The sequence below is a fragment of the Mirounga angustirostris genome, unplaced genomic scaffold, assembly GCF_029215605.1.
Source record: "Mirounga angustirostris isolate CCGP_5_RB_7025 unplaced genomic scaffold, mMirAng1.0.hap1 SCAF_9, whole genome shotgun sequence".
In the NCBI taxonomy this organism is placed as follows: domain Eukaryota; kingdom Metazoa; phylum Chordata; class Mammalia; order Carnivora; family Phocidae; genus Mirounga; species Mirounga angustirostris.
The window spans coordinates 84,119,973-84,133,517 of NW_026991717.1; the positions used below are offsets into that span (position 1 = coordinate 84,119,973).

General features: G+C 39.7%; 1 protein-coding gene across 8 annotated transcripts in view; it reads right to left on the reverse strand.

Annotated features, from left to right (window-relative positions):
* The window catches only part of RALGAPA1 (Ral GTPase activating protein catalytic subunit alpha 1), a 250,249-nt gene extending 249,550 nt beyond the window's left edge, over positions 1 to 699 (reverse strand). For 3 of the 8 annotated variants that reach the window (XM_064570956.1, XM_064570953.1, XM_064570952.1), the window contains exon 1: positions 118 to 696. In XM_064570956.1, the coding sequence (XP_064427026.1) occupies positions 118 to 223 (106 nt within the window). In that variant the 5' untranslated portion in view covers positions 224 to 696. Of the gene's footprint in view, positions 1 to 117 lie in introns of all 8 variants that reach the window. The other 5 variants (XM_064570950.1, XM_064570949.1, XM_064570954.1 and 2 more) reach the window with 3 other exon arrangements.
* Positions 700 to 13,545: the final 12,846 nt, after the last annotated feature.

Sequence of the window (13,545 nt, forward strand, 5' to 3'; positions counted from 1 at the left end):
TCTGCGGAGGCAACGCCTCGCCCTCTATTCCCGCACAGCGCCGGGGAGGGCGGGAGAGTCCCCAGGGGCTCCCAGAGACTGGAAGGCCTTTGGGCGCGACCACCCCTCGCTCCTCACCGATGACGATGCGCAGGTGCTTGAGACGGGTCAGCGCGTCCTTCTTGGTGTCCAGCACCTTCTGGGTAGACTTCTTCACGTCCCCGTGCGGCTTCTTGGAGAACATCCTGCCGCTGCCGCCGCCGCCGCCGCCACGACCGACTCCGGCCCCCTCCCGGTCCGGCCCCGGCGGCGGAAAGTGGAGAGAGTGGGCGGGGAGGATACTAGCGTAAGCAACTCATTCACTCCCCAGGCTTGCGGGCCCCAGCGCAGCCGACTCCGCTCACATCCAGGCCAGAGCCGCCACAGCCACCCGCGTCGCGCTGCGGCTGCAAGGCACCTTCGGTTCCGGCTCCAATATGGCGGATCCCCTCTCCCAGTCCTGCACGGAGCGGGGGAGAGCCGGCAGGTCGGTCGCCGCCGCCTCCGCTGCCTCCTGAAGCCGCCGCTCGCAGCCACAGGCCGGGGCCCGGGACCCGGAGCCGCGGAGGTGAGGCTCTCGGCGGCAGCAGCACAACTCCTCTCCCTGAGGCCCCCTTAAGGTTAAAGCTTCTTTAGCAGCTTAGACCCTGCATAGGCCGAAAGGGAGCCGAGTGCGGTGATGAGGTTTCACGACTCTGCCGTCGGTGGCGAATGGTCCCCGTGGCAACCGCCTTCTGACGTCAAGGCTTCTTGACGTCATGCCAGCGTGAGCTCATCTGTGGCCTTACCCACCTTTGGTTTCCTGTGTAAGCCGCCAAAGGAGGAGCCCAGGAAAGTCAAGGAAGGGAATTGTTCCGCGCCATTGTAAGCGAAAGGACTCCTGGCCAAACTCCCATAGTGCTGTCGTATAGTTTTTGTTTAAAAAGGTCCTTCTTTCATTTCCTAAGTTGAATTTTGTTTAAAAGATTTTTTTTGGTTTTGCAAAGTGATAATGGACAGGTTATTGTAGTTTTTTTTTAAGATTTTATTTATTTATGTGACAGACACCGCGAAGGAGGGAACACAAGCTGGGGAGTGGGAGAGAGAGAAGCAGGCTTCCCGCGGAGCGGGGAGCCTGATGTGGGGCTCGATCCCAGGACTCTGGGATCATGACCTGAGCCGAAGGCAGACGCTTAACGACTGAGCCACCCAGGCGCCCCAGTTTATTGTAGTTTAGGGATTTGTAGGGTTGTAGTACATCCTCTAGATTAAAATTATTTTGCACATAAAAAAATAATAAAATAAATAAAATTATCTTGCACAAATGAAGCCCCAAAACATGCAGTAACAGAGTGCAAAATTACAAGAGAAAAGAACTCTGAGGGTGAATTTTCTTAAGGTGTAGAGTTCACAAATCCAGGAGAAAAATGCTAAGGTCTCCACCTTAGAATGTAGAAACATTCATAAAGAACACAAAAAATCACAGAAGTGTATACTCATAACTAAAATGTGAAAATGTGGGGCACCTGGGTGGTTCAGTCAGTTGAGCAGCTGACTCTTGATTTCGGCTCAGGTCATGATCTCAGGTTCCTGGGATCAACTCCCACTCAGCTGGAAGTTGGGCTGGGGATTTTCTCCCTCTACCTCTCCCCCACTCGTTCTCTCTCTCTCTCTCAAATAAATCTTTTTTAAAAACGTGAAAATGTTCATACATTAATAATTTTTAAAGCCAGATTAAAACAATATTTTTAAACAATTTTTAAACAGCTTTATTGAAGAGAATTACTAACTGCACATTTTCAAAGTGTACAATTTGGTAAGTTCCACAATTGCATATACCCATGAAAACATCACCACTATCAAAATAGTGAACATATCCATCACCTCCAAAACTTTCCTCTTGCACCTTGATAAATCCTCCCTCTTGCTACCTGATCCCTGGTTCCCAGGTGACCACTGATCTGCTTTCTGTCACTTGGAGTTCCCATTTTCCAGAGTTCTATATAAATATAAGCATTCAGAATACTTTTTGGGGGGGGGGGTCTGGCTTCTTTCACCTAATATAATTTATTTTTAACCATAATGAATTAATGTCTTATTAGTCAAATTAGTAAAGTTTGTTTTAAATTAGACATCTTACTCCTGGTAAATGTGACAGAGATTCTCCTATTGCTTGCTGGAAAGAAGCATTAATTACTACAAGCTTACTGGAAATTAAAATTTGGCATTATGTATCAAGACACTTAAAAACATTTACATACTTTGATTCATTAGTTCCACTTTCAGAATTCTATTCTACAAAACCATAAATGGGTAAAATATGAAAAATATTAGCACATGATCTATAACATTGAAAGACTGGAAACAGGGGCGCCCGGGTGGCTCAGTCGTTAAGCATCTGCCTTCAGCTCAGGTCATGATCCCAGGGTCCTGGGATGGAGCCCCACATCTGGCTCCTTGCTCCGCGGGAAGCCTGCTTCTCCCTCTCCCACTCCCCCTGCTTGTGTTCACTCTCTCGCTGTGTCTCTCTCTGTCAAATAAATAAATAAAATCTTTAAAAAAAAAAAAAAAGATTGGAAACAAATAAATGTCCATCAGAAAGGAGATGAATGTCCAATTGGTAAAATGCTATATGACCATGAAAATTACTAATATGAAGATTTTTTTAATGACATGGAAAATACTCAAGACAATGTTAAATGAAAAAGCAAATACAAAACTGCAAATATGTATGTTATCAAAACTCTGAAAAAAATTGTGTATAAAATGTAATTAGAAAAAGATGAAAAAAATACTCCAAAATTGTTATTATATCTGCAAAGTGGAATTACAGGTGATTTTAATTTTCTTCTTTATATTTTGCTTATATTTCCTTTACAAAAAGCATATAAAGCTTTTACAATTAAAAAATAAAAAACAAAAGTTGTTTTAAAGAAGGTTAAGAAAATCTAATGTACCAATTGTAAACTAACAAAACAAATTAAGATGTATATGTAGGAATAAAAACTCCTTGAAAAGAAGGGCTTTTTACAAAAAGTTATCTTTATGTTCCACAATGGCACAGAGTAAATATTTGTTGGTTTTTAAATTTTTATGTTTATATTATAAAATGTTTTCTTTTGATAGTAGAAGTTGTCTGATCCCATGATTCTATCATTTATTTGATTATTTTAATCACCTCTGTCCCTGCCTATAACCTGTGTCTTTTCTGAGATACTAATCTCAAATTCAAATATACTCAAACTACTCAAATTCAATACATAGAAAACTGAAACTTGTAAAAAAAAAAAAAAAGAAAACTGAAACTTGTCAACTTTGTCCTCTTTTCTCCCAAACCTGATCTTCCTCCTTCATCTGATATCTTTATTGATAATACCACTATCAGCCCTGTTTTTTCAATCCAGAAACTCATATCATCTTACGTCTTCTTCTTTTTTACTTCTCTTGTTACCAAGACCTGATGATTCTACTTTCTAAATATTTCCTGACTTAGTCATGTTCTCTCCATTATCAAAACCGTTGTTTGGGCTCAGATTTTCACCATTTCTAGCTATGGGTGCAGTGGTTTCCTTCCCACCCCCACTCTTAGGAGGATTTAAGCTTCCACTCAGTTTTAAATAAATTTTAACAGTTAAACACACACACACTCAGAAGTCTTATCTCCTTGCAATTAGTTTTTGAATATCTGTCTTAAAATCAGGAAATGCATAACACTTCAGGTCAAAGAATAAAACTCACATTGAGGGACTAACTTCAGAAAAGCTAGAAAAATGTCCAGATTTTATATCTTACAGACTTAGTCTCTTTCTCTTTCTAAACTTATTAGAGATTTTTTTAAAAAGTAATTAGCTACACTGATTATAGTGGATGGAGGTTGGTTTGCCTGCCTTCTTCTGATAATCATACCCAGATTTTCCTTTGCAAAGCCACCCCTCTCTTGGTCTCTTTGGATCTCATGCCCCATGGCCCCATTTAGACTTCAGTACTCAAGCACCCTGGGCAAAGCAAGTGTGTTAGGGACTGGCACAAGACCATGTCAGTCCAGTAAAACTCACTCCAACAACCCTTGAGAAAGAGAAGCTCTTTTTTCAGGATGAAAGCCTGGAACTGCTAGGAACCAACATGTGAAGAGAATCTGCTGAGGATAGCACCAATACTCTGAGAACAGAGGAGATAGAGGAAGAGACTGAGTTTTGATAACATCATTTGGGCATTGGGATTGAATTTGCCTGAAGTGCCATGATCTTTTCTATTTCACAGACCAATAGTTCATGTTGGGTTTCAGTTACCTGCAACAGGAAATGTCCTGATTTATATATTTTAAAGATATTTGGTAGGCTGAATAGGGGTTTGAAATTTTAAAAGGCAAAGAAAAAAAAAACTGCTTAAAAACAACATTGCAGCCCTCTTCTGAAGCCCTTGCAAAGCATGCACTTTTTTTCTCTCCCACGACACTCACCACACTCCATGCTGTAATCATTCTATGCTTCTTCTCCCCTATATTAGACTGTAATCTCTTCTTAAAATAGGTTTTGAGAAGACCGTGGATTGTGATTCATAACCCAAGTCTCCAAGAATTGTTTTCTCTCCCTCCCTGCTTCCCTCTTTTCCTGTCTCCTTCTTCTTCTCCTTCTTCTTCCTTCTTCCTTCTTCTTCCTTCTTCCTTCTTCCTTCTTCCTCCTTCCTCCTTCCTCCTTCTTCTTCCTCCTCCTTCTTCCTTCTTCCTTCTTCCTTCTTCCTTCTTCCTTCTTCCTTCTTCCTTCTTCCTTCTTCTTCTTCTTCTTCTTCTTCTTCTTCTTCTTCTTCTTCTTCTTCTTCTTCTCCTCCTCCTTCTCCTCCTCCTTCTTCTCCTCCTTCTTCTCCTTCTTCTCTGTCTCTGTCTCTGCCCTCTTCAGTGGTACCTGGCATGTGGTAGGCAATCAATACATATTTATGGCAAGAATGAATCAACACCGGGCACTCAGTAAGCATTTACTGAATTTATGTAAATAACAGAATTGCTGTTTCTGCTGTCAGTTCAGGAACAGTAACCTGTTTTGGGGTTGGGGGTGGTCACCAGAAGAACAGAGAAGATGATAGGAGGACAAAGAAAGGAGAAACAATGCTTAACAGGGGCAGACCAGAATGTAAGCAAAGCCAATCCTTTACTTTGCAGGTTTTGATTCATAGGGATGGGTTTTTCAGAGTTTAAGGCGGAATTTTTTAAATCCTTTATGTTGATCTATTTCAACTGTGGATGTAAAATTGCTATTAGGGTCTTAAAATATCAGAATATTGCATATGGTTGAGATAAGAACAAAGATGCAAAGACTAAGAGAAAGGGGAAAGAAAAAGAAAAGTAGGCTTTATTAAACATTTCCATGATTTATCCATGAAAATGAGCATAAATTGTGGTCACCAGAGACTCAAGCAGAAAGATAAACTTGGAGGCTACGGTTAGGGCAATTTATTCTGTCCTCAATCTATTACTAAGGATATTTTCATATACCACTTACTTGTTGTCTTTCATATATTTTTTCCTATTTGCTGTATCATATCCCAATTTTCTGCTGCAAACAGCTTGACAACAAAAAGACCTTTAGGCAGAGCTATTTATGTTTTCTACAAAATTAATCTCGGTTTCCTTTTCTATTACTTGTGTTCTTTTTTTTTCTTTTTAAGCCTCTTTTCCTTACTTGTACCCCACCTAAACATGGATATGTTGTGCATGTTTTTCCTCTGCAAAGAAAAATTCAAGATGTGTTATTACATTGATGGATAGCCAAAGAATCTGCATTTGCTGAAAAAAATCAGTGAAATTCTGGGTGGTATAAATTAAAACTGTTCTTGGAAACTTCTATAAAATAATTTCAGGAAAAGTGAAGCTGCTTGTTTGTAGAACTGTTTTCCTCCTACGTTCTCACCCATAGCAGTAGCCCTGTCCAAAGTACAATGAAATATTTGATTACCATAAATTCTTTTTAATTCAGCAAAGAAGAGAGCTGTAAGAAATTTTGCCAAAATTATGTTTAAAAAACCATACTTTGCTCAGTAGGAGCTTGTTTCAAGGACAGTCTTACCATTTTTTTTTTAAGTTTACAAAAATGTATTCAGTTCCTACATGCATGACTTGTATGTTTGTATCATCAAAGGGACAAAGCATGCTTGTTTTGAGGAAGCACTATAATAGAGTGGGAAAATTAGTGAATTATTTAAGGGATTTGGGTTCCAGTTCTAGTTCGTCTCAGCATCAGTTTTCTCATTTGTAAAATCATGGTAATAGTTTTGTACAATTCAGGGTTTTGTAAAATTCAGGAAATAATACACTATTTTCAATCATGATCTTTAGAATTAGATAGCTCTGAATTAGACATTCCACTTCAGGATTTACTTGCTCTGGGATCCGTGGCATATAGTTTAATCTCTCTGAGCCTCATTTTCCTCATATGTAAACCACATCCATAGTTATGATAATTAGGTGAGAAATGGTATCGAAAGTTACTTCTATAATGGCTGCTATATTATATAATATTCTTTTTTCCTTCATACATTTGTAATAGAGCAATTTGTGTAATTGTTTATAAAGATTTGCTCTCCCACTAGACTACAAACTCCCACAGGAGAGAGAACATATAGCTTGTGTTTAAAGCTGTACCCCAATCTTCTTGCAAAGTGCCTGTTATAAAATGTGCTCAATAAATATTTGTTGAATGGAAGAATGGATGTTAAGTTCCCACCTCTTTCTCTTGCACAGGCACTCAGTAAACGGCAAATGAATGAAATAATTTTAGAAAATAAAAAATGTAGCATATCATTAGTAATCGTTATATGTCTGGCATAGCACCAAAAGGAAATACCATTGTAAAACACACTGGTGTAAGTGTAATTTCAATATAACTGCCTGATTTTCTTTTCCCAATGATGTAAATACTAAAATCCTTTGAAAGCATAAGTTCTCCCTTCTGGAGACATATTTATTATGAAAAGAAAACCCCAGAAAATTCTCTTTGAAATATGGCTTGTGAAAACTAGAATTTAAAACTTGAGTTTAGGGGCGCCTGGGTGGCTCAGTTGGTTGGGCGACTGCCTTCGGCTCAGGTCATGATCCTGGAGTCCCTGGATCGAGTCCCGCGTCGGGCTCCCTGCTCGGCAGGGAGTCTGCTTCGTCCTCGGACCCTATCCCCTCTCATGTGTTCTCTCTCTCTCATTCTCTCTCTCTCAAATAAATGAATAAAATCTTAAAAAAAAATAAAAATAAAAAAATAAAACTTGAGTTTAAAACCATGTACATCCCAAGAAATCAGTCTCCCAAATGCGAACATGTTACATTACTAGATCAGTTTCAGGTTTATAGCAAAACTGAAAGGAAGGTACAGAGATGTCCCATGTATTCCCTGCCCCCACACATGCACAGCGTCCCCCATCATCAACATCTCCCACCAGAGTGGGACATTGTTACAACTGATGAACCTACATTGACACATTGTTGTCACCCAAAGACCATAGTTTCCCTTAGGTTTTACTTTGGGTGATACACTTTTTATGGGTTTGGACAAATGTATAGTGACATGTGCTATTGTTATAGTATCACACAGAATGTTTTCACTGCCCTATAAATCCTCTGTGCTCCACCTATGCACCCCTCCCCCTAACCCCGGCAACCACTGATCTTTTTACTCACTAGACTTTTTTTTTAATAATTTTTAATTTACAGGAAAATTGAACCAATGATATGAAGAGTTCCCATATGTCCAACTCTCACACAGTTTTCCCTACTATCAACAGTTTATGTTAGAGTATTTATTATAGTCAATAAACCAATACTTATATGTTATCAACTAAATTCCATAGTTTATTCAGATTTTATTTTTTATCTATTTTCCATTCCATGATCTTATTCAGGATACCTTGTTACATTTAGCTATCCTTTCTCCTTAAGCTCCTCTTGGCTGTGATAGTTTCTCACATTTTTGTCAGTTTTGATGACCTTGAGAGTTTTGAGGAGAAATGGTCAGGTTTATTGAAGGATACTGCTCTATTGAAATTTGTCTGATGTTTTTCTCATGATTAGACCAAGGTTGTGGATTTTAGGGAGAAAGATCACAGAGTCTAAGTGTCATTTTCATCAGATCATATTAATGGTACATACTATCAGCATGAGTTATCACTATTAATGTTGACCTTGATCACCTTGCTGAAGTATTTTTTGTCAAGTTTCTCCAATGTAGAAAAAAATTTGTTTTTGGTTTGCCTTTTCCCTACCACACTCTTCAGAGGGAAATCATTATGTGCAATCCTGATTTCTTAGTTGGTTGCATTTGATTATATAACCTTGTACGTTTACTTCTATTATGTTAGACATTGTATCTGTTTTAGTTTCATTACTTGTGAATGAGAAGGCTGAAATGCCACCTGTGTTGCAATGGTAAGAGTAAGAGAAGCATTGCTTACCAAGTGAATCCTAATGAAACACAAATGGCAAAGATCTGAAGTTAGCAGTTAGAAAATTAAGAACCCAAAGAAGTGATCAAGAGATAGACCAGCAGTTCTTAGAGCTTTTGGTTTCAGGATCAGAATTATTGAGGACCACCAGGAGCTTTTGCTAACCTATTACATTATTAAAAATTAAAACCAAGGAGGGGTGCCTGGGTGGCTCAGTCGGTTGTATCTGACTCTTGATTTTGGCCCAGGTCATGGTCTCAGGGTCTTGCGATCAATCCCAGAGTCAGGCTCCCTGCTCAGCTCAGAGTCTGTTTGTTGTTCTCCCCCTGTTCCTTGCTACCCCTCTCCCCTGCTCGTGCTTGCTCTCTCCCTCTCTCTCTCTCTCTCTCAAAAAAAGAAGATAGTCGGATACTTACTTATGATACCATATATTCTTTTGATTGAAGTATATGAGAAAAATTTGTGGCCTCATACAGATATGTAATTGGAAAAGGGAAATATTTATTATTATTATTTAATTTAAATTCAATTAATTAACATATAGTGTATTATTGGTTTCAGAAGTAGAGTTCAGTGGTTCATCAGTCTTATATAATGCCCAGTGCTCATTACATCACGTACCCTCCTTAATGTCCATCACCCAGTTACCCCATCCTCCTACGGCCCTCCCCCAGCAACCCTTGGTTGGTTTCTTATAATTAAGAGTCTCCCTCTCTGATTTTGTCTTCTTTTATTTTTTCCTCCCTTCCCCTATGATCCTCTGTTTTGTTTCTTAAATTCCACGTATGAGTGAGATCATATGATAATTGTCTTTCTCTGATTGACTTATTTCACTTAGCATAATACACTCTAGTTCCATTCAGGTCATCACAAACGGCAAGATTTCACATTTTGATCGCTGAATATTCCATTGTATATATATGCCACATCTTCTTTATCCATTCATCTGTCGATGGACATTTCCATAGTCTGGCTATTGTGGACATTGCTGCTATAAACGTTGGGGTGCAGGTTCCCCTTCAGATCACTACATTTGTATCTTTGGGGTAAATACCTAGTAGTGCAATTGCTGGGTCATAGGGTAGCTATATTTTCAACTTTGTTTTTTTAAGATTTTATTTATTTATTTGACAGAGAGAGACACAGCGAGAGAGGGAACACAAGCAGGGGGAGTGGGAGAGGGAGAAGTAGGCTTCCCGCTGAGCAGGGAGCCCGATGCGGGACTTGATCCCAGGACCCTGGGATCATGACCTGAGCCGAAGGCAGATGCCTAACAACTGAGCCACCCAGGCACTCCTACTTTCAACTTTTTGAGGAACCTCCATACTGTTTTCCAGAGTGGCTGCACCAGCTTGAATTCCCACCAATAGTGTAAGAGGGTTCCCAAAAAGGGGATTATTTTAATAGATTTTTCAGATAATTGTCAACAATACACTAAAACTAAGCTAAAATCAACACGTGGTAGTTTCTTAAAGATTAGCTGCAATGTGGAACATGAAAGCATATCAGTAAACTTTTTGTATCTGTACATTAAACTCTTGCACTTTAAATGCATTTTCTACCTAGACATAATTTTGTAATATTATGCAATTGCTATGTGGAAAATAGCACTGAGTTATGCAGATACTTCAAATATCAATTTGAAGTTCAACAGTTCATTAAGCAATATAAATCTTTTTTAAAAATCACATACATTGGAAAATCTTTTAAGGATTGGATTCTAGGGGCGCCTGGGTGGCTCAGTCGTTAAGCGTCTGCCTTCGGCTCAGGTCATGATCCCAGGGTTCTGGGATCGAGCCCCGCATCGGGCTCTCTGCTCTGCGGGAAGCCTGCTTCTCCCTCTCCCACTCCCCCTGCTTGTGTTCCCTCTCTCGCTGTGTCTCTCTCTGTCAAATAAATAAATAAAATCTTTAAAAAAAAAAAAAAAGGATTGGATTCTATGTTCACCCCAGTGGATAAAAGTTTTCCAAATTCCTAATTTTCATTTGGAAGCTTGAATTTTATCTTTGGAAACCAACAGTGCCAACTGTTTTACTAAAAGGAACAGTCTCACTTTGTTTATTTGATTTTTGTGAAAATATTTGCCAGATATCCAACTCTGAATAATGTCAGCTTGTCCGTTCATTCCAGGAAAAATGCCATTCCTTGAATCATGCTGCTAGGTCAGATCACAACTCAATTGCACAGGTGTTTTTCCTTAAGACCACCACTGCACTTCAGTGTGCAGCTTTCGTGCTTGATGCTACTTCCCGTTTTGCCAAAGAAAATGTTAAAAAGAGGTGTGCTCTCTACTTGGGATTTCATAAAGAATAATTTTTACTCCTTCATCAAGGATGTTTGTAAGTGAAATCAGCAGTGAAGAATGCAAAGAATATTAGTACACTTTGGTGCCACTGTCTTTATGCTCAAGTCCCAAGCATTTTGACCATCACTGCTTTTAAACCATCAGTTCCAAAGTCAATGTATTTTGTACTCTCTTTCTGTTGTAATTTCATAGATTATGATTTAATTTTTAGAGAAAACAGGCAACATTCACACATAAGTCGAGAAGCATTAGAAGAAATATTATAGTGGCTCAGGTCATGATCTCAGGGTTGTGAGATCGAGCTCCGTGCTGGGCTTCGAGCCTGCTTAAGATTCTCTCTCTCCTCTGCCCCTCCCTTCTCCCTCCCCCCCCAAAAAAAAATAAAGAGAAGGGATATAAGTAAACTATATCCTATATCCTGTCTCTCATTTAATTCATTACTAAGTTTTGATTGTACCTCCCAGCTATTTCAAATTTGTCCACACAGCCTCTGCCCTGTCTAAGCCACTATTATCTTACCTCAGCATCTGATTGATTTATTTCCTTCCCTTATTCCTATCCAATATATTTTCCACTAAGCATCCCAGTGATCTTTTTCAGATCTGATCTTAAAATTAATGTAATCTTAACAAGAATCTAATCATCTCTTCCTATAAACTTCCCAACTGGCAGCCCACTGCATTTTGATTTTTAAAAACTCCCTACCCAGCCCTGTGAGGTGTGGCCTTTGCCTATTTTACCAACCTCACCTCATGCCATTTTCAACCTTGAACACCAATGACCATCCACAGTGGTTTCTTAATTCCTCAAACATGAACACTCTAAGCACTTTCCTCCATCAAGAACTTTACATACTGTATTCCTTCAGCTTATAATATTCCTCCTTTCCCTCCTAGCTGGGCTAACCCCTACACACTTCTCAAGTCTTGCCTGAAATAGAGAGGCCTCACCTGACACTCCTCATCTTAATCAGGTCTTCATGCTTTATACTCCCATAACACCAACAGAAAGCATATCTCAAATTGTATAGTGAATTCTTAATATTTATCCCTCCACTTTGCTGTAAGCTCCATGCAAGCATAGGCTGTATCTGTTTTGTTTACCAATAAATCTCTTGAAACCAGCACAGTACCTAGTGCTGGTACATTAGATAGTTAACATACGAATGAATATGAGGGGGGACTTTTAACAAGAATAGATAAGAAATTACAACGGGATATTTAAAAATATTCATGGCGGGGCCCCTGGGTGGCTCAGTCGTTAAGCGTCTGCCTTCAGCTCAGGTCATGATCCCAGGGTCCTGGAATCGAGCCCCACATCCGGGCTCCCTGCTCAGCGGGGAGCCTGCTTCTCCCTCTCCCACTCTGCCTGCTTGTGTTCCCTCTCTCACTGTGTCTCTCTGTCAAATAAATAAATAAAATATTAAAAAAAAATAAAAAATAAAAATATTCATGGCTTCCATCCAAAACACATGCATGTTTTAAATAAAAATTTAGTTGTTTTAGTCCAAACACTTTTCAGCTGTATGTGCCAAACAAAACCAAGCGAAACAGCTTCAGTAAAAAGAGGAATGTATTGGTTCATGTAACTGAAACTCTAAGGATTAACACTGAACACATACAGATTCAGGCGTTTAAGTAATGTCAGCCCGAATCTTTCTATTTCAGCATTGCTTGTCCTCTATGTTGGTTCCCATCCCTGCTGCCCTGTTCCAGTCACACGTGGAAGGAGAAATGGCCCTAGAAAACTTAAACTCATAGGCATAATAGAACTTTTAATTCCACAGGACAAAACTCCTTCCTGATAACTCCAATAAAAGTTCTGGCAATGCCCATCATGGCCTAGGTTTGTCCACATGTCCATCCCTGAACTAGGAGAATAGAATATTCTGATTGGTCACCTGAGCCATGTGGGCTGAATGGAGCAAAGGGGGTTTTTGAAGGGAAAGTTGGGAAGCTATTCCCTCAGAAAGGGGATGGATGGTGGGGAGACCAAAACAAAAGATACCCACTTTATACAGAAAAATTATCTTTAGAGGAACAATGTAGATTAAAAATAAAACTGCAGGGCGCCTGGGCGGCTCAGTTGGTTAAGCGACTGCCTTCGGCTCAGGTCATGATCCTGGAGTCCCTGGATCGAGTCCCGCATCGGGCTCCCTGCTCAGCAGGGAGTCTGCTTCTCCCTCTGACCCTCCCCCCTCTCATGTGCTCTCTCTCTCAGTCTCTCTCTCTCAAATATATAAATAAAATCTTTAAAAAAATAAAACAATAAAATAAATAAATAAATAAATAAAAATAAAACTGCATACAAACTATTTACTCTTGAGAAAAATCTTAGAGAAAAATAAAATTTCTCTACTTAAAAAAAAAAGGATATTGCCCACAGAAAAGAACATGATAATTTGAGCCATGAGACAGTGGAATAATAATAATAGCATAAGTAGGCTAACAGAAATGTCATCAAATTTATACTTGAACTAATCCCAGAATTAATTTCTGCGAATAGAGAATTAATACAAGACTGGGTCCTATGCCAGTGAACAGGCTATTTCAAGCACCTTTAGGGGGTTTCATTCTTAAGCAGTTGAAATCATGGTCTCATATAATTGGTATAATCATAATTTGGTATCTGCTATTTGTCAATGTAGGTCCCTAAAACCCCTTTAGTTTGAATGATTAAAATGTTTCCCCTGGGGGTGCCTGGGTAGCTGAGTCAGTTAAGCATCTGCCTGTGGCTCAGGTCATGATCCCAGGGTCCTGAGATTGAGCTCTGCATTGGGCTCCCTGCTTAGCGGGGAGTCGGCTTCTCCCTCTCCCTCTGCC